General features: G+C 37.7%; 1 protein-coding gene across 1 annotated transcript in view; it reads left to right on the top strand.

The window, feature by feature from the left end:
• tbkbp1 (TBK1 binding protein 1) overlaps positions 1 to 16,899 on the top strand; it is a 75,272-nt gene extending 58,373 nt beyond the window's left edge. The window contains exons 8-10 of the mRNA XM_066666682.1: positions 7,177 to 7,292; positions 9,186 to 9,985; positions 11,208 to 16,899. Of these exons, the coding sequence (XP_066522779.1) occupies positions 7,177 to 7,292; positions 9,186 to 9,985; positions 11,208 to 11,339 (1,048 nt within the window). The 3' untranslated portion in view covers positions 11,340 to 16,899. The remainder of the gene's footprint in view (positions 1 to 7,176; positions 7,293 to 9,185; positions 9,986 to 11,207) is intronic.
• The last annotated feature ends 2,368 nt before the right edge of the window (positions 16,900 to 19,267 follow it).

Below are 19,267 nucleotides of genomic sequence, written 5' to 3'. Positions count from 1 at the left end.
CCAGAGCATTAGATGTGAACCTCTGCTCTCCAATGAGCGAATAAAAACTTAGCTTTGAATGGAAATTAATGAAGCAAGATTTTTATTAAATTCTGGTCTTATTGCTCAGTTCATCATGAAATATGGATAAAATATAAATGACAGCAGCCATTTTAATTTGTGATAAAAATCAAAAGCTAAACTAAAATATACCGTGTTTTAAGACGTTTCACTGAAAGTCTGTAATTACCCAGTACTTAAAGAAACAGTACGTCATTTTTTTCAACAGTTCTTCATGTTAGGAAACAGCCGTTACACTGAAACCTTGTGGCCAGGATGTGTCACATATTCCATTTTAAATCGTTTGGCCAACATGGCTGCTCCCATTTCCAGGACCTGCTGTATGAGGCATAAACTGATTAATGGGCTACAAATTAAATAGATCCTTCATCTCATATGATTTAACCCTCATACATAAAAGTATATGTAAAAATTATAAATAAACATTTTCTTAAATATCACTTGCTATTTTTCTGCTACGTATGATAATAATAATAATAATAATAATAATAATAGTAATAATAATAATAATAATAATAATAACTTACATTTATATAGTGCCTTTCTAATACCCAAGGTTGCTTTACACAAAGAGGAAAAAAAAGGAAAAAATGGAAGACACTTATACCTGCAGAGTGCAGAAGTACTGAGAGAAGAGGTAGGTCTTTAGCTGAGATTTAAAGGCATAAAATGAAGAGCAGAGGCAAAGACTTTGTGTTAAAGAATTCCAGAGCATTGGTGCCATAACACTGAATGATCTACCACCAGCGGTAATTAATTTGAATTTGGGTACTGACAAAACACCTCTCTCAGAGGACCTCAGTGACCTTGTAGGGCAGTAGGGGTGCAAATGTTCAGAAATGTAGGCTGGCGCCAGACTGTGCAGTGCTTTGTATGTGAGCAGAACTTTACAATGAATACAGAGCAAGACGGGTAGCCAGTGGAGCTGATGAAGAACAGGAATCACTTATTACTCTTTTAATTAGTTTTTGTGTAGCTAATTTGTAGCTTTACACAAATTATTTATGTAAATATATTTACTAAGAAACTAGTTTATTGAGTATATGGAGTATCGGCTCCTTTACAATAAACTGGCATTACAGTTAGAATCTAATGGCCCTGATGAACACTAAGTTGAACAGCAGAGGGCAGTATTGCTACTGGTTAAAACATCAACGCTTCCTTGAGTTTTACGCGTGCGCTATTGAAAATATCCCCTTCTCAGTTCCCCCTTGAGTTCCCCCAGCAACATATCATCCTCAGACCACCTTCCGACACACCTTGAAGGCCCTCCCCCCATTCAATCTTCATTCCTTCCACTCCTCTTCCTCTTCTAACCAGCAGTGAGGATGGAGAAATTATGAGAGAATAGAAAGTACACTGTGAGCGGAGATGCATACCTCAAAGCCTACTCCTTTTCCACCTCAAGAGTTTCACAGGCGGTCCCCCACTACACCCCCCACCCCCCACCCCTTCTCTCTCTATTCATGTTCTCTGTCTGAATTGCAGCACCAGTTCTTGTAAGTGCTGGCATTTAATGTAAATGGCCAAAAATATGTCACTGCAAAAATCCCTGCTAATTTGCCCTGTCGCTGGCCTTGATTTATTGACGGCTAGAAGACTCTGACAAGGGGAAAAAAAATAAAATCAAAACATCAAGACTTTTCCTGTCACAGTCACGCAACTGTTAAAATTCTGGTGAATGTTTATCAGGTCACGAAAGAGATTAAGTGATTAAGTAGAAGAAAAAACAGCTTCCATCGTGATTTATTTCACAACATGACACGCTGCATTTTTGATCACTTCTATCTTTATCTTAATATTGCCTCATATATGAGCAATAGGAGCGATACACTTGGTACATCATTACAGATCTTATAAAACTTTTAAAAAATGCTGCTCTTTATAATGTCAAACTGTTATGACTTTCTTTTTTGTCTCTAATGTGAAATTACAGTTAAAATGTACTGAATTATTTTGATTCAAATTTATTTACAGGTATACATTTAAATCCATATGAGGAGTAAATATTTTCTGTATTCATACCTGTGCAGGCCTCCTCTACAATCTTTATAGATATTGCTGTAATGAAATAGGGTGACCTGGAACAGCTGAGTGTAAGTCACCGGTCTACGGAGCAGTGCAGCTGTGTTTTCTGTTATCTGATGTCGTACAGTTCAGTTCAGATGAGTTGGATTCAAAGTTTGTGATCCAAAACTAATCGTCCAACATCAGATTCACAAATAAATGTTCTAATATGGTGAAATTTTCTAGAAGATTAGAAGTTATCAGTGATGTAAAGGAGGTTACGTGTTATAACCCAAGTTTCTGGATGAGTTCTGGATTTTTTTTTTTTAACGCGTGATTTGTAAATGTACTTTCGTTGTTTGGCATATAGTGTTTTTTATTATTTTCTGGCAAGAGTTGGTCTTGGACTCTTCCCTCACTGAAAGATGTATTTTTATTATTGTATACTGCTGAGTGAAGTTGGTGGTTTGAAATTTAAAAAGAAGGCTGTATGACTTTATTTTACCCATCTATTGTATTTTATTCATTTTATTCATGTACTGCTCAGTTATCATCTAACAATACATTTTTCTTTCTGTCTGTCTTTTCTCTCTGTTTTGGATAATAATAACATACCTGTCATAATTGCATGTTCTAGCTCTTGTGGTGCATGTATAGTGTGGAGTGTGGGCTGTGCTAACTGTTGAGCTTGTTTGGAATAATTTTATAGTCATGTTTTATTCAGTGATGGAAGCTGAGCAGCCTGTGAGGCAACATTTGTTAGTTCTGAAGTAAACAAATATTCTAAACTCTAGTTTATGGGCAAAGGTCAGATACAGCTCATGCAGCCCACACATATTCCCTCCCACACACACATACACACACTGCAGAGTCATCAATATTCCTTTCAAGGTTCCACAACACACATACTGAATACACATGCACACAGACACATACGCTATACAAGGATATATGCAAACATTAAAAATGACAGATTACAGAAAAAAACATTTACATGGAAAGCAGTAAAATACTGAGACTTAAAGGGGAATTCCATGGATTTCTGTAAATGTATTTTTACTTTACAAATAGGCTTTTTGGGCTGTTTGCTGTGAAATGCACCATTCTAAAGAAAATTACTAACGAATTTACCATTATTCTAAACAGATTTTTTTTAACATCATATAAAACCTGGTTTGCTGGGTATGGTGAATAAGTATAAAATAAGAAAATAAAGATTACATTGTACCTTTCTGAGCAATTATTGTAATTGTACGCAATTACATTTACACACTTAATTTAAACATAGATTTAACTCCTTATATTTAATTTATACTTTGAGAACAGTCGGGGTTGTTGTGACCTGCAGGCATGTTTTTACAGTTTTACAAATTAAAAACCATTAAAAAAAAAACAAGCCAGAGAACCCAATATAAGAAAGCTTAAGAAAAAAAATGTTTAATATATTTCATTTTCTACTTAATAAACTCACAATTGTTTGAATTTAGATACATCCTGACATTTCCTTTGACATTTACATAAAATTCCATTTTAATTGAGTAATATTTTGACTCTGTGCTCATATCTCACTCTGTGTCATAACAAAACTTTGTAACTCTATTTATTTTACTTTAAATATATTTAATCTTATCTGCTCTTTGCAGTCTGTGAATGGTTAATGGGTCCAAGAACATGCCAAAATAAAATGTAAATAAAACTGAATAATTTTATGTACTTTTACCACAGCCTGCATATATTGCAATTTATTTTCTCCTGGCATTGATTTTATTGGTTTAACGTGTTTTGAACCTTATTCAAAAACTTTCCCTAAAGCGATTTTTTATTACTATATCAGAAACATGGTTTATTTTCTATAATATTGTCATGTTTTGATTAAGGAAATCTGTATCTATCGCTCTCTATCTGTCTCACACCCAAACACACACGCACGCATGCACACACACACACTGAAAATTAGAGAGAAATCTCCTGACCCTGTCATCATACCACCTTCCTCTGCAGCACACCATTTTACACCTATATCAGAAGGACTTCACACTTTTAGAGACTTCAAGGTGCTCTAAGCTAAAGGTGATGCTTTCAATGTGAAGCTTTTAGAAGATTGTCAGTATAGCCGTGTGTGCGAACTTGTGTGTGTGTGTGTGTGTGTGTGTATGTGTGTGTGCCAGTCAGTATGCGTGTCAGTCAGTCAGTATGTGTAGATGTGTGAAGAGAAAAGTCACACGTTGTCTAAAACATTAAGCAATAATCCCCAGAGATCCAGAGAGTGTGGGTCTGCAGTAGTGAAGCTGGACATTCTGGACTAGGGCCCTGTAATGATAGGAGATACATGGAGGAGGGCCATTAACACTCACACTTGGCTTGACCACTTAGGCTGATGAGGGGATGTCCAGATGGCCAGGTCAGCCAGCCGAGGGGACATTCTGAAAAGCATGGTAAGAAGATATAATGCTACAGCTCATGGAGACCAGAAGCAAACACATAGTGCTCGAAAGTTTGTTCCAAACCTGTCTTGGTCTGTGTTTGCGCTTTGCTGCTAGGTCTAATGCCACAAGGTTTCTTTTGACTCAGAACGCTAGGCTCGTGCTTTTTTAATAGGTGATATTCAAGCACTCCTCTCTTGAGCATGCACTCGCATTTCAGCTTTGGACATGAAAGTCTGTGACTCACTCATTTGGCCAGTTTTGTGGTTTTGAACTTCCTCTTCAATGCTGTGAGACCATTTTTGTGACCACCAATTTTGTATGCCTCCTTTTTAAAATTATACATGACATTTCTTCTAATATATATATATATATATATATATATATATATATATATATATATATATATATATATATATGTATATATATATATTTGCTCCAGAAATTGTGTGTGTGCATGGACATTATATGGCAAAAATATTTTGTGGTCACTTGCTTGTCCAACATTGCCTCTAGGTAGTTTGTCCCCCTTGCTTTAGTAATAGATTTTACTCTTCTGCAAAAAGATGGTGAAACAGTTCTAAGGGGAATATGAGGAGAGCATAAGTGTGGTCAGATACTTAAGTTGGATAATTGGTTCTGGATTACAATCACCAATCCAAATCTTCAGGGTCCATAGCCCAGTTCTGAGGGTCTTTATACATTTGATCTTGACATCTGATGCTTGACTTTAATCATGGTCATTTTAGTCATATGTGGCCAGAAAGTCCCCACAAAATATTAAATGTATTCAATTAATAACTTTAATAAATAAGGAATGTATGAATAATGCTATGACAAATAAGTGCAAAATAAAATATTGTCACTGTAGAACACAATGATGGAACTTTATATTATTATATATTTTATATTGTATTATTATTTATATATTATATAATATAATCAAACAAAATAAAACAATACATATTATAAAATATATATTATATTTTAAAATAATGTTATGTTCTCAAAACCAATGTGGCCAGTGTAGGAAATACTTCATGAGCACTGCTGAGTCATTTTGTAAATCGAAGGTTCAAAGAACTAATGATTGATATATATATATATATATATATGAGATGGGTTTTATGTGAACATGATGTTTTATACTCTGAATGTGACAGTCATCTACTGAACGTGGCGAACGTGGAGAACTCTCATGAATATTCACTGTGTTTCGTTAGAAAGCACAAGCTAATTGAGGTGAACGTTCTGTAGGAAAATGCTGACAGCTAGTTACAGTGCCATAATGAATAGTTTCTAGACTACTTTAATTAACCTCCAATGAAAATGCATGTTTGTTGGGGAAAAAAAAAAGAGCCTGCTGTTTTGCGTGCTTGAACTTGCTTACGCACCAAGTAATTCTCCCAACTGCTCCTTATCTGACACCATCATAGGGCTATGAGTGATGAAGAACCATTTTAGAGGCAAGCAGTGGTGGTTTGTGTGAAATTGGTGTGTATGTGATCAGATAAAGGCAGTCTGATGACAGACAGAGTTTCAGACTACCACAGCCTTTCGCACCCATCTCCTCTTTTAGCTCTTCATTTTTTTCATTATTTGCTGTCTTCTGTGCCCTAATCTTCAGTTTATCTTTGGGTTAAGCTTGAAGTGAGTGGTAGACCGTGGTTTGTGTCACCATCAGGGGACACTGTACTAGGTGGGCACACATACTGTATGTACATGTGATCAAGATTTTGTTGTGTGTTTGTGGTTTTTTTGTTTGCTTTGTAGGTAGGCATCCAGACAAATTTATTTATGATTATTTATATAGAAGATATATTTCACTTCAACATGATGTTAAAGGCTAAATGGGGAGTATAATATCTGTAACATGGTGATGCTGGATCCACTGTGTTGTGTTGTCATTGCTATGGTTTCGGACTGCAGAGTCAGCTTGATAGTGATTTGAAAACCTAATATGCCTTATATGTATTGGCACTTTCACATGTGTTAATGATTCTTCACAGTAGCAGGATATGGCATGGTAAGTGGGGCACCTCAGCCCGGAATTTTAATTATTGTGATTACATTTTTTTCTTCCTTGTTTTCTTTCCATTACATGAGGATAAAAGTTTTGGGCTAGAATAATCTACTACAAAGAGGTTCAAATGGTCAACTGCTTAGGCCCCTGCTGTTCAGACATTGCCTGTGTGGCAGATTTGAGAGCAGCAAGTGCAAGACTTTCTGTGGGAGTGCTATTTAATAATTTTTTTTTTTAATAAAATGTTTTTTTTTTTAAACAGTGCACAGCAAACAGTGCCATGCAGGCAAACAATGAATGTCCTAAAAAGAATTTAACTCATACAATTTCCCTATCTAACAAGGGGAAGTATGCAGTATTGGGTTGTTTAGCCTATACCAGCCAATTGTTCAATTTAGTTACACAATGTCTACTGAAAGTTGTGAAGTTTTAGCTTCTTAGTAGTTAGAAACAAGTTCAGTTGACAAACAAAATAATGCAACACATCTAATGTCTCCTACCATAGTGAGCAAAAAGATTCAACACCAAATACAACATTGCATTTGGTGCCCACATTGCATTTGGTGTCCACATTGTATGATTATTGAATAACAGATACAAAGGTACAGCGTAGGGAACCTATGGAATTGAAAGCAGTTTTCTCTCTCTCTCTCTCTCTCTCAGGGTGAATCTGGCCTTGGCCTACACAGAGCTGACAGAGGAGCTTGGCAAGCTGCAGGCGCTCACTGCCAAACAGACAGAAATCCTGAGGAAAGCTTCACAAGAGCAGCCCAGTCCAGGTATAGAACAAACATCAAAATTCATAAGCATCAATATATACAGTCATTTAGTAAATCTGAGAATGAATGAATGCATTTACTCATTACAGTGCCTCATTGCAACTGAGTATGCTTCCATCAACAACGTACTAAAAATGAGCCTCCAGCTGAGAGCTAGCTCTAATGATGTTTTACACTGTAATGTGCTATTCAATGTGTTATATAATATAGCCTTTGTATTACATTCATGCATAAAAACGTAAACTCAAGTTTCATGTGCTTGATTCCCATAGGAGTTCTTTCACATGCAGTGGTTTCCTCTTGCTTTAAGAGCCTCTATTTGAAACGTAAATAAGTATAAACAACCCACTCTTATCTCTTTACACTTCTTAACACTTCTGCTCCCAACCGCATGACCATAAATGATGTTTCCCCTGTGATATATGAAACCAGACCAAAGTAGAAGCAGAGATAGAGTAAAAATGCTACCGATTCATAGATGGAGATGCTGATTTCTCTAAATGGCTGATTGCTATCTCACCTTTTGCAGGAAGCCTCACACTCTGAATTGGTAGATGGTGGACTTGGTAGTAATTGTAACCTTTTGGTCACAAATGTATTTTTATTGCACGTTGTGCCAATGTATTTTTTAAAAAGAGACATAAGCTGCTACATTACTTATTGAAGTTCACAAGAAACACGTTAAAGTTCACGTTTAGAATGTTTAGAAAGAAGGGAAATGTAGGGCATATGTTCACCCCAACGCGATCTGGGAAAAAAAAAACAATTAATACTAAAAGAGGAACATAGAAGGAAAGAGGAAGTCATTAGAGACATCACTTTATCTTTGGGGTATGTGGAGTGTGGCGTATATTTTCTGTGAGTCATTCTGATGATAGGTTATATTTATTGCAAATAAGTTTGTTCTTATTAAGCCTCAGGCCTGACATTTAAAACATCCCCAGATTTAGGTAGTGAAATGTACAGTATATAAGTGCTCTGGGTTTGCTCACTGTATGTACTTCTTTGGATATGTACTACTCTGTACAACCACAGGCAAGGTCATATTTATAGCTTCTCTAACAAACATTTTATTCCAGAACATTCTGGAAAATACAGACGTCAGAATGTGCTTCTTCAAGCGATGTCATAGATTAACCATATTAGGTGCTTTCAGTAATCAGTGGATGGATAGGTCTTTTAAAAAGAGCCTTTAAAAAGGCTTACCACCATTTGCAATAATATAGAACTGATATTTCTTAAATATGTAAAACCAACTCCTAACATTGTATACCATGACGAAAAAGAAACATTTAAAAGAGTGGCCTGTAGGACTGTGTGTTCATGTACTGTCCCTTTAAAACCATGCTACCAAGCTGTAGTCATGTGATTCTGCCCCTATCTGCCACATGGAAGCAACCTAAAGACAGAGGCTGATCAAGCGACTCGAGCAGCTCATAAAGAAACACACTGCGTCTGTGGTTTGGATGTGTGTTTCTTTGACTTTAATTAAGAAAACACTGAACAAAACGAAGTGAAATGTAAACACTGAGAAACAACAGTTTCAGCGACCAAAGCACAATCACACGTCAAATATAAACAGTGCTCAGAAAACAGGAGAGGAACAAGCTCCCAGCAACATTAGAGAAAATATCCCATATTTAATACTGGAGCAAATCTACAGTACAAGCCTTGCCACTGAACTATGAGAGTCAAAAATACAAAAACAAAATAATCATTCATTAACCATAATCGTGGTAAAATGGACAGTTAATCGTGATATAGATTTGCGCTCATATTGCCCAGCACTAGTGGTCTGTAATACCTTTATGAATATGCATTTTCCCATAGTGCAAAGCTAATATAAGACAAATTGTTTGGGTGAACATTTTTTGCTTTGTGTTCTGTGTTTAGTTCAGCATCATTCTCCAGTGCCTCACCAGAGGCATTCTCCAGTTCCTCAGCGTCATTCTCCCATCCAACAGAGGCACTCTCCTATCCAGCAGCGCCACTCTCCCGTGCCCCAGAGACGCTCTCCTGTGCTGCAGCGTCTCTCTCCTGACATGCACCGCCGCTCTCCTCTGCCTGAGATCAGTGACGGACCAGCCTCTTACTCCTGCAGACCAACAAGCCACCACCTGAGGGCCAGCTTCCAAGGGCGCCGTAGCTACTCTGAGGTGGCTGACCCTTCAGCCTACCAGCGGCCTCCTCGCTTTACCCTGGATCCCGTCTCAACACTGCCCAAACCAAGGCCCTACGTGGACAGCTACCACAAACAGCAGTCTCAGCAACAGCCACAACAGCAGCAGCAACAACACGGAAGCAATCCACATATTCTTGCCCAGAGACGAGGCTCACAGCCCGGTCTCCAGGCCGTGGGAGGTGAAGGAGGTCTTGCAGAATCCCAGAGACACTCCAGGGAGCTCTCTTTCCAACACCCGGAATTGTCCCACCTGCATTATGAGACCCCGCCAAGCCCAGCACCTCTCCACCCAGCCCCACAGCCACCCCACTCCTCAGAGGACGAGGAGGAGTGGACCTGCCCCCACCCCATCAGTCCCCCGCGTACATTGGGTGCCTCTGGCCCTGCTTCCAGCATGAGAGGCCCTGCCTCCTGTTCTGCGTTTCCCATCCCTCCGCGCCCCAACACTCTAAGCTGCCACCCACCTGGATACCTGCACGCAGAGCATGCCCAGTCCTGGCCTTCCATTAATGTGAGTAAACAAACAATGCTACATGTGAATGAAAATCTGGTTTCTGTAGGTTTTTTAGATGATGCAATATTTAAAAAAAAGTTAAGATTTCAAAACATAACATCACTTCCCTGTCCATACAATCCATTTAGGATAACAGTCTGTTTTTGAATTTACTGTGGCCATGATGTCACGATTTTCACATGCTTTGCTGAAAATACCACAAAGAGCAAACACCACAGTACCTGTTCTTTTCAATGGGAATAAGCCACACAGAGATGAGTTCAGCACAAGAGCACTAGAGTGAGGAAGAAGTTGTACATTTTGCATCAGCCAATCAAATTAGAGTTCTTTGAACCTGTGGAAACTTCCAATGTTTTCACGGGTTCGTTTATCCATTAGAACAGAAAAGATTTGTGAACTCGTGAGTTAGTAGAGATTAAAGTGCATTTTGAATGCTGTGGTGCTCAACTGTGTTTTTTCACTTGGTTCTCTTTTTTATCTATGCTTGTTTTGGCCATATTTTATCAGTAAACATATTTCTCAGAACTAGTTGTGTTTGTGGTAAAACTATGTTGAACCTCTCACATAAACGTGGGTACAGTGCTGTGAATGGAGATACTCAGACCAAGAGAATGGAAAATTCTGAAGTCTCTGCACTTTACATAAGAAGCAGCATAAAATTAAAGCTTGTTTTATGTTTTCTGAACTCACTAAGAACTGACTGGGTTATATTGTTTCACAGTTTGTGGGTGGTGGGCGGTGGGTAGGTGCTCTAAATCTCCAAATTAATGTGCACATGCACTGAAATAGCTAGTTTATCATAATATGTCCCTTTTAATTCAGTCTAAAGGTTCCATTAAAAATGACTTTCTAAAGTATATTGTAACATTTTCTTGTCATCCCTGACTGCTTTGTGAACCAGATTCTCTACATGTAAGCCAATCAGAACCAAGATTATGTACAGGAATAATCAATGAGGAACTGTAATAACACAGGGGTAATGGCCCACATAAATATGACAGCAGGACATAAGATCCAAAAGAACCCCTCTTTAACTGCCCATGCATGTTCAATTACTAAACCATTATGTAGTTAGTTAAAAAAAATACACTGTTCTATTGAAAAAATATATAACAATGAGATTAATAGCTGTTAAGTACAGAGGCTGAGCTGTACTCTATTTAGGGCAGTGGAGTGTGTACCACAGTTGTAACTCTGTGTGTGTGGATTGTGTGTTTAGCTGTGGATGGAGACAGAAGAAGAGAGTGACGTCAGGAGTTGCCCGCTGTGCCAAGTGATCTTCCCTGTCGGTTACCCTGACGACGCCCTGATCAAGCACATCGACTCGCACCTGGAGAACAGCAAGATCTAACACCCCGGCCATCGCCACAGCCCCTCTACTTTCCTCTAAACCCACACGAAGACTCATTAACAGCTCTTAGAAGCTTAGCTGGATGTCTTAAAAGTGACAGGCGAGCAGGCACGGGGCAGTGTAGGCATGCTGAGAAAAATTGGAGGATTGTTGTGATGTTGCAATATCAGGGCAGATGTATGTAGATGTGTGTGGTATAGTGTCATGAGTGCCACTGAGAGATGGGAAAAAATGGTTTCAAGGCTCCTTCCAAGCATAATGTATTCTCAATCTGATTATTTATTTTAATGGTAGTATGTTTTTTTTTTTTTTTTTCCTTTTTCTTTTTCAGTGACACATCTACTGTGACACAGGCATTCTGTTAGGGACATGATGTCCTTGGAGCCAATAGAACATTCATAACCCATATAAACAGCTCCCATCCTCCTGCATTACTTACACTGCAGTGTATATCCAAATATTGAGGTTCTAAACACTTTCTGTAGCACTTTTTCAAACATGGTGGATTTCTTGTTGTAGTATACTGGATAATACTACTGCCCTCTCCCTGACAGACTGGACGTTGTTCTGTCCAAGCACTCCACTCACCACACACCAAAATTTAAAATTTAGATGTGGCTGTACAGCATAGTGGATAACAGTGCACCTCTTCATGTGGCTGATCTATGCCCTACTCTACCAAGCACAACATTCTACACCACTTAAATTCCTTCAGCAAACCTAGATATGATTGAAATTGTAAGTTAATTTGGATAACAGCATCTGCCAAATGCTTAAATACATATAAAATTGAATAATATTCTCTGTGTGATAAAACTTGGGAAAGCTTGACTGCTTCATATGATTCAAATAAAACATTAAATATTTATTTTTCAACATAATTGTCCTTTTCAATCTAGTGTTTAATGGATTTTGTAGTCAAGCTCTCCTCCATCTTTTCTGGAATAAGGTAGGGTGACGATATTTTAGTTTTCAAAAAAGAGGACACATGGGGCAGGTTGGAAGCACTTACCAGAGCCCAAAAGGTGCACAAATGCTTCCATAACCATGCAACTATGCTACTGAACTTTAATATGTAAGATATTCTTTAACAAGATAAATAACAAATGCCTTTTTGAACAGATTCCTTTTCGTTCAACATTTGGCCCTAACAAAAATAATAAACTAATATTTTTGTCATTTCTTGAGAGTTGATTATCATTGAAAGTTAATTTCTGTTCATTCCGAACTACAAAACTGAAGCCCTTTATTAAAGCGACTTGTCTACACCAGAAAACTCATAATCATGACAGAAACTGACGTTTACCTTTTAAATGTGCTTTTTAAATTTTACTAAAAGCAAGCACCATACTTTATCAACCAGAGATAACATAGCAGACGTTTATGTAAACATACTTATATTACATATTGTATAAGGTCTGGCTGATAAACGTGCTGTGTGATATATTTCAGTGTTAATAATCCAGAGATTTGGCCTGTTTTCGTGTAAAGTTAATATTAAACAGAAAAGCAGCGCAGATGTAACGCAGAAAGTCAGTAACGGTCAGGTGTGTCCGTCTATTCGTGTCGTTAAAGTAACAGAAGAGATGACTTAGATTTGTAAAATATAGAGTAGAAAGTGATAGGCTCCTGTGACACAGAAACACTTTCAAATACGAAGAGACTAAAGTATTTTAACAACTTTCAACATATTTCTGTTCGAGGCTCCAGTAAAACACTGATGTTAAGCGTAGCTCGGCTGAAAAATGCGTTTTAACCGTAGTGATGTACAAGAAGGCGCGCGCAGCAAAGTGCGTCCTATCTCTGCTCTCAACTTTGACCCCTTGAACACTTGACCCCTCGCGCCCCGTTTGCTCACACACAACAACGTCATCGAAGTGCACACTTCAAAGAAGTTATTAAGGCTTATTGCAGGAATTGGAATAGGGCAAAATCCTGGTTATTTTTTGCCGAATTAGGAATCCCGAACGGACGCATGTTTTAGGTCCAGAAATGAGGACATGCCCAGCAAAAAGAGGACGCCTGGTCATACTAGTATTAGGGAATAACCAGTCTTACATAATAACTAGGTGCAGTTGTATATGAGGTTAATGTAAAATAATGAATAGCACCCCTTGTGGAGTCCGTCTGTCAGTCTCCAATTCCATTAAATATTTTTCATGGAGTAACAATATTTATAATTGAATATGGCTTTAGGCTATCCAATCCACCTGTGAGTTAACATCTGCTCAACACTGTTTCGAGCTTCACAATTGTTATAGAAAAGTGTTTAGAATATAAACATTTGGATTTACTGTGTGAAAATGGCACATATAAGAGCCATGTATTGACATTATTTGCTGAATGATTGTTTGAAGACTGTCTGATTGTAGTCCAGAGAGTGTCCTGCAGGGCGGGGCATAGTGGCCATGGTAACGGAGGTAAATTGAGGTACCTGGCCAATGGCTGCATTTGTAAGTGGATATAAATATCCTTTGAATTTCAGCACTTTATACAAACCCTTAATATCCAGTTTACCTTTACAAGTATTACTAACATTGAGGCAAAAAAGGAACTTTCAAATATCCCTTATTTTGTAATATTCACTACTGTCTATCTTAAATACACTTTAGTTTGGTAGAACTTCCCTTTAATGAAGCTATACATATACATGAAACTCTATGTACCCTCACAATTGCATCTCCACTGTTTGTCTTCCTGTGAGAGACATTTTTAAATAGTTTGGAAGAAGAATAAAAGACATTGTACCAGCATATTCCGTACATAAATTTAACCAATTAAGATGACACCTATAAATATAGTCCTTACGGGATAATATTTGTCAAAGCTCTTGAAATATGAATAAAACTATGTGGGTGCTTATCACATCAAAATTGAACCATGATGGCGTATTACTATGAACTCCATGAAAGCCCACTTTCTACACAAACGTTTTAGGAATAGTCATTAACAGCTGAACACTATTATTAAGCTGAACACTCAGAACATTAAAAAATAAATAAAATAAAAAATAAAACAAAGATATTTTATCAAGTGAAATCATCTTCAGTCTATCCTATGTATCTCATTATGAGATTGTTGTATGAATAGTAATTTTTGCTAGTTGCAATTCAGTCAATCAATATTTTGAATGGTTTTGGGGCTCCTGAGTGGCTCAGTGGTCAAAATATTGACCCTATCATGATATTGCCTGTTCAAATCCAGGAGATGCCTCAGCTGTCAGGTATTCCAAGAGAGCAGAATTGACATCTCTGTTTGGTTGGGATTGCTCCTTCCTCCCAACCAGCACAGGAGTCTGGCATCTCATGTGACAGACTAGGGCAGTCAGGGCTGTCTTCCAGCACTTTGGGCTGTCCATTTATGTGGCAGTGTGAGGCAGTGATTGACATCACATGTTTTGGAGGAAGCCTCCCAGTGTATGTGGCAGGGTGGAATTGGGTGAAAACCACTTACTAATAATCACATAATGAGAAACATTTGATATATTTACCAGATTTGAAATGTTTTCTCTATTACGGGTAGATACCATGGATGCGTTGGAGATGCTCTTGATGAAACAACAACGATCCCTTCTTCTGACCAAATTCATGAAACACATTCAAGCAAAAATGCTTCACTGTATTTACTGTACATTTACCTGACATGTATTTAAAAGCGTTACATGTATTCACTTGTACAACTACTATGTATATAGATAGAGATTTTTGCAAGCTCAAAAGAGAGCAAAAAGTTTACCAAGGATCAACAGGAACAATACTGGAGTTGCAAAGGAATATCTCACATACTGCTAATGAACCCTGGAGGCCACACATCAAGAATGACATGAAACATTTTAATTACTTTTTTCCAGCTGCTTTTCTTGTGTTTGCCCTGTAATGTATTGTGTATTCTCCTGTACTAGTTATATTGGCTGTCCAAGTTTTCTGGCCCTCGTGAGCGGGCAGGATGCATAATATCACACTGACCCAATTAATTAGCGACCAAAGAGGGAAAGTAGCACAAAATGATCACATCATTAATGCCCCAAGTGCTATATTGCAAAGCCAAATATAGCTAGGAGCAGATAAATGCTCTACACTGGCTGGGGAGACACTATATACACACAGGGAAAAGAAAAGTTAAATACTTGTAACTGTTTTAAGTAGGACTAATTATATAGTATGGTAGTCCTGTTTAAAATACAATTTATATTATACTTTATGTGCATACATTCTAAAAATAAAGGTGCTACAAAGTGTTATTTTAGCAATGCCATAGAAGAACCACATTTGGTTCCATAAAGAACCTTGCTTGTTTAAGAGATGTGTGAGTGAGAAGAACCTTTTAAAGGCTTAAAAATCCATCATTCAGTCTTAAGGTTCTTAACCATTTAAATGTATTAGTAAAAGTGGTTCTTCAATGACATCACTCGAAGAACACTTTGTAGCAAGGGTTAACCCCCCCCCCCCTCTGTCAAATGACGTGTCTTTTAATTGAAAATGCTATCTGTTAACTGTACAACTTCTAAACAGCTGATATGTCTAATGTATTTTTAGTAACACATGCTGGGCAGAGTAAAACTTTTTTTTTCTTGACATAATTTGAAAGCTACAACTGTTCTTTAACTTGTGCCAAAAGGTCACAGTGAACAGAGAGAAATGCTTCAGTTACTAAAGAATACAGGGTTGTTGTTGTTTTTTTTCCTTCTATAAATGTGCCATTTTAGAGGTCTAATGCAAAGTACAGCAGCAATATTTTTATGTATAAAATGTGCAAACGAATAGGTTGGCTTAATTTAATTTAGAAAATAAGACATTTGACAAGGGGTGTGCAAACTGCCACAAACCACTTTATTAAAGATCAATACTGTTTTAATAAACTATAATTACTAATGAGGCATATCATACTCATGTAGAAACGTTAAAGGTCATAATGTGGCAATGACGTACAGAGCAGTTATTCTACCGTATAATCTCTCTCTCTCTCTCTCTCTCTCTCTCTCTCTCTCTCTCTCAAACACACACTCACACACACACAGGAGCACACAAACACATGTACTTTTCAGTCTGGCACCTTTCCCACAGTGCTACAGTATAAAAAGCCAAGCAACACTTTTCATGCCACTATTCACAAAGAGTTCACTCAGGAGTTATTTAAAGAGCTATTGCTGATGTTTCTCTTCCTCAGATCCTGCTTCTCAGAAAACATAATACAAAGATAAAATGAATATACATCTAAATAAGGGTCAGCCCTCTTTGGATCTTCTAGTGGTTTCTCTTTCAGCCTGTCTTTGGGTGTGTGACTACCTTGTGATATTCTTAAATAACTCAGGGGATAAAGCTTTGTGAATATGGCTCCTTTAACTGTGCACTTCTTCAGGCATCCACAGGGACAGCGCAAACAACTCGCCAAACACTAAGTAAATACTAATGAGGGAAAAACCACAGAAATATTTTGTGATAGTTATGAGGGATCAAAAAAAAAAGCTGAAAAATATACATAGGATTCAAATAAATGCATAATGTGTCTATTTTTTTCTTTCTGTAAAATTTAATTTGTGTAAATACTATGGTAAATAAAATGGAACTTGCACTCATTTGGCTTAACTTTGTATTCATTATAGTTGTACACACTGTGTCAGTCTTCAGACCTCATCCAACATCCAGGAGACTTTATCTCTCCCTCCACCTTTGCGACAGTAAGAGCCTCTAATCATCTGGGAAGGCTTTGAAGTAGATGTTAGAATATTGCTGTACTTCTGTATTACAAACAACACTCCAGTTCATCACCCTCTAGCCAACACCTGAAAATTTGAACTGAAAGACGTTTAGCTATCTACCAAAAAGTGATGCAAGCTGTGATTTCTGCCAAAAGGAGTGTTATTCAATTTTGACTCTATAAGGGTTTCGTATTTGCACAGGCCACACTGAAGATTTAGGTACATTAAAGATTAGGTGCATTAGCTGTGCATTAGGATATTCATTCATTATCTGTAAGCGCTTATCCAGCTCAGGGTCGCGATGGGTACCAGAGCTTACCTGGAATCATTGGGCACAAGGCAGGAACACACCCTGGAGGGGGCGCCATTCCTTCACAGGGCAACACACACACTCACACCTACGGACACTTTTGAGGTGCCAATCCACCTACCAGCGTGTGTTTTTGGACTGTGGGAGGAAACCAGAGCACCCGGAGGAAACCCACATGGACACAGGGAGAACACACCAACTCCTCACAGACAGTCTCCCAGAGAAGGACTCAAACCCACAACCTCCAGGCCCCTGGAACTGTGACACTACCTGCTGCACCACGTTGCCGCCCATTATTATGTAACATATATATGCTCTGTTTACTATTTCTGATTTTGCCAAAGACACCCAAATTTTAGCATTGGATTGTATATCCATTTAATATTTGACCTTCATTATAAAATATGTTGATTTGCTAGTTTATTAATGCATTTCTTTGTCAAATATGCATTATATCTATTATCAACTAACTCATCATTTCATTAATTTAACACTTCAGATATAACAGCATTATTTTCATTTAATTCAGTTGAATTGATTGAATTATTAATAGAGTAATTTGTGTATTAATCAGCTAGCAAAGTGACATATGCTTTATTTACTAAACAACTACACTGACGTTCCTTAAAAATCCCCACACCCACTGTTCCCCCTGCTGAACTTTCATCTTTCCTCTCTGCATTTCTGTCACACACACAAACACAAAAAGTTATACGCTACTCACAGGATGACCCGCCCATCCTGCAAAAAAAAAAAAAAAACCACAAGTCTACTTCTATATTCTCTCTCTCTCATATATATATATATACACACTACAGACTGAGCACACACCCAAACCTAGCAGTCATTCAAAGATCAAAACACAAGCTCAAACATAAGATGAAAAGTATTTACTTTCAAAGAATGCTGGAAACACAGAACCTACATTGTTCTCCACCCAATAACCTGAATGACTTAATGACAAACTTTAAAGCGCTTTAAACAGAACTGCCAAATTCTTGCAAGGAAGTCACAAATGTGCTTATGGAAACATACTCGATTTAAAAAGAGACAGAGTTAAAAAAAATTAAAAGACTGTGTCAGAACGTGCTGAAAAATTAAAAAAAAAAAGATGAAATGGGATTTTAATTTATCTGGTTGTTTTTCATGCTTGAAAAAAATGTAAGATTTCCTGCAGCTAAACCACTTCATCCAGTTCAGGGTTGAGTTTGGTCAGGAGCCCATCCAGAATTACAGTGTGCAAAGCAGGAGCACACCTTAAATAGAACACCAGTTTATCCAATAAAGTGTACCCCCAAGTCTAGTCAGTAAAATTAATGCTGTTGGCACTCTTCAGTAATTAGCATGTGAAATGTATTGCTATCCATTCTCAGCATATTGTTTGAGTGAGAAACAAAACATAGGTCCTCCAGGGCAGAGAGAGCTCCATTTTACAGAGAAGAGACAGCAGACAACAGTGCATCAGACATAAAAAAGCACAAATAAAGAGAAACAGACAATGCAAGTATTTTGTACCTATTAACAATTTTAAGCACCAGGCACAAGATGTGATAAGATCATAAGGAAGTAGAGTAGATGCAGTTCTAAAGCAGCAGTGACTGTTGTATGCATTATCATCAACACTGATAATGCATATTTTCCTTTAGCTGCATAGAATTGATATATGTATTCATGCATATTATTGAGTGCAGAGTATTTGGTGCAAAAGATGATGGTCGTGATAACACAGTGTTCAAAAGTCCATCAAGCTGCTGAATCACTCATCCAGTCATTCATGGACACATTAACATGCTTAACTCTACCCTATTGTTTGTTAGTATTTTTATGAACTCTCTGTTTAAGCCACTTCTCTACCTTCAGGTCTTTAGTACAGGGTACCGTCTATTCCCAGCAGTCACCTGGTATTGACCTAATGTCAGG

The sequence above is a fragment of the Hoplias malabaricus genome, chromosome 3 (assembly GCF_029633855.1).
Source record: "Hoplias malabaricus isolate fHopMal1 chromosome 3, fHopMal1.hap1, whole genome shotgun sequence".
NCBI lineage: Eukaryota > Metazoa > Chordata > Actinopteri > Characiformes > Erythrinidae > Hoplias > Hoplias malabaricus.
Note: the sequence above shows the minus strand (reverse complement) of the source record. Positions and strands in the feature narration are given on the sequence as shown.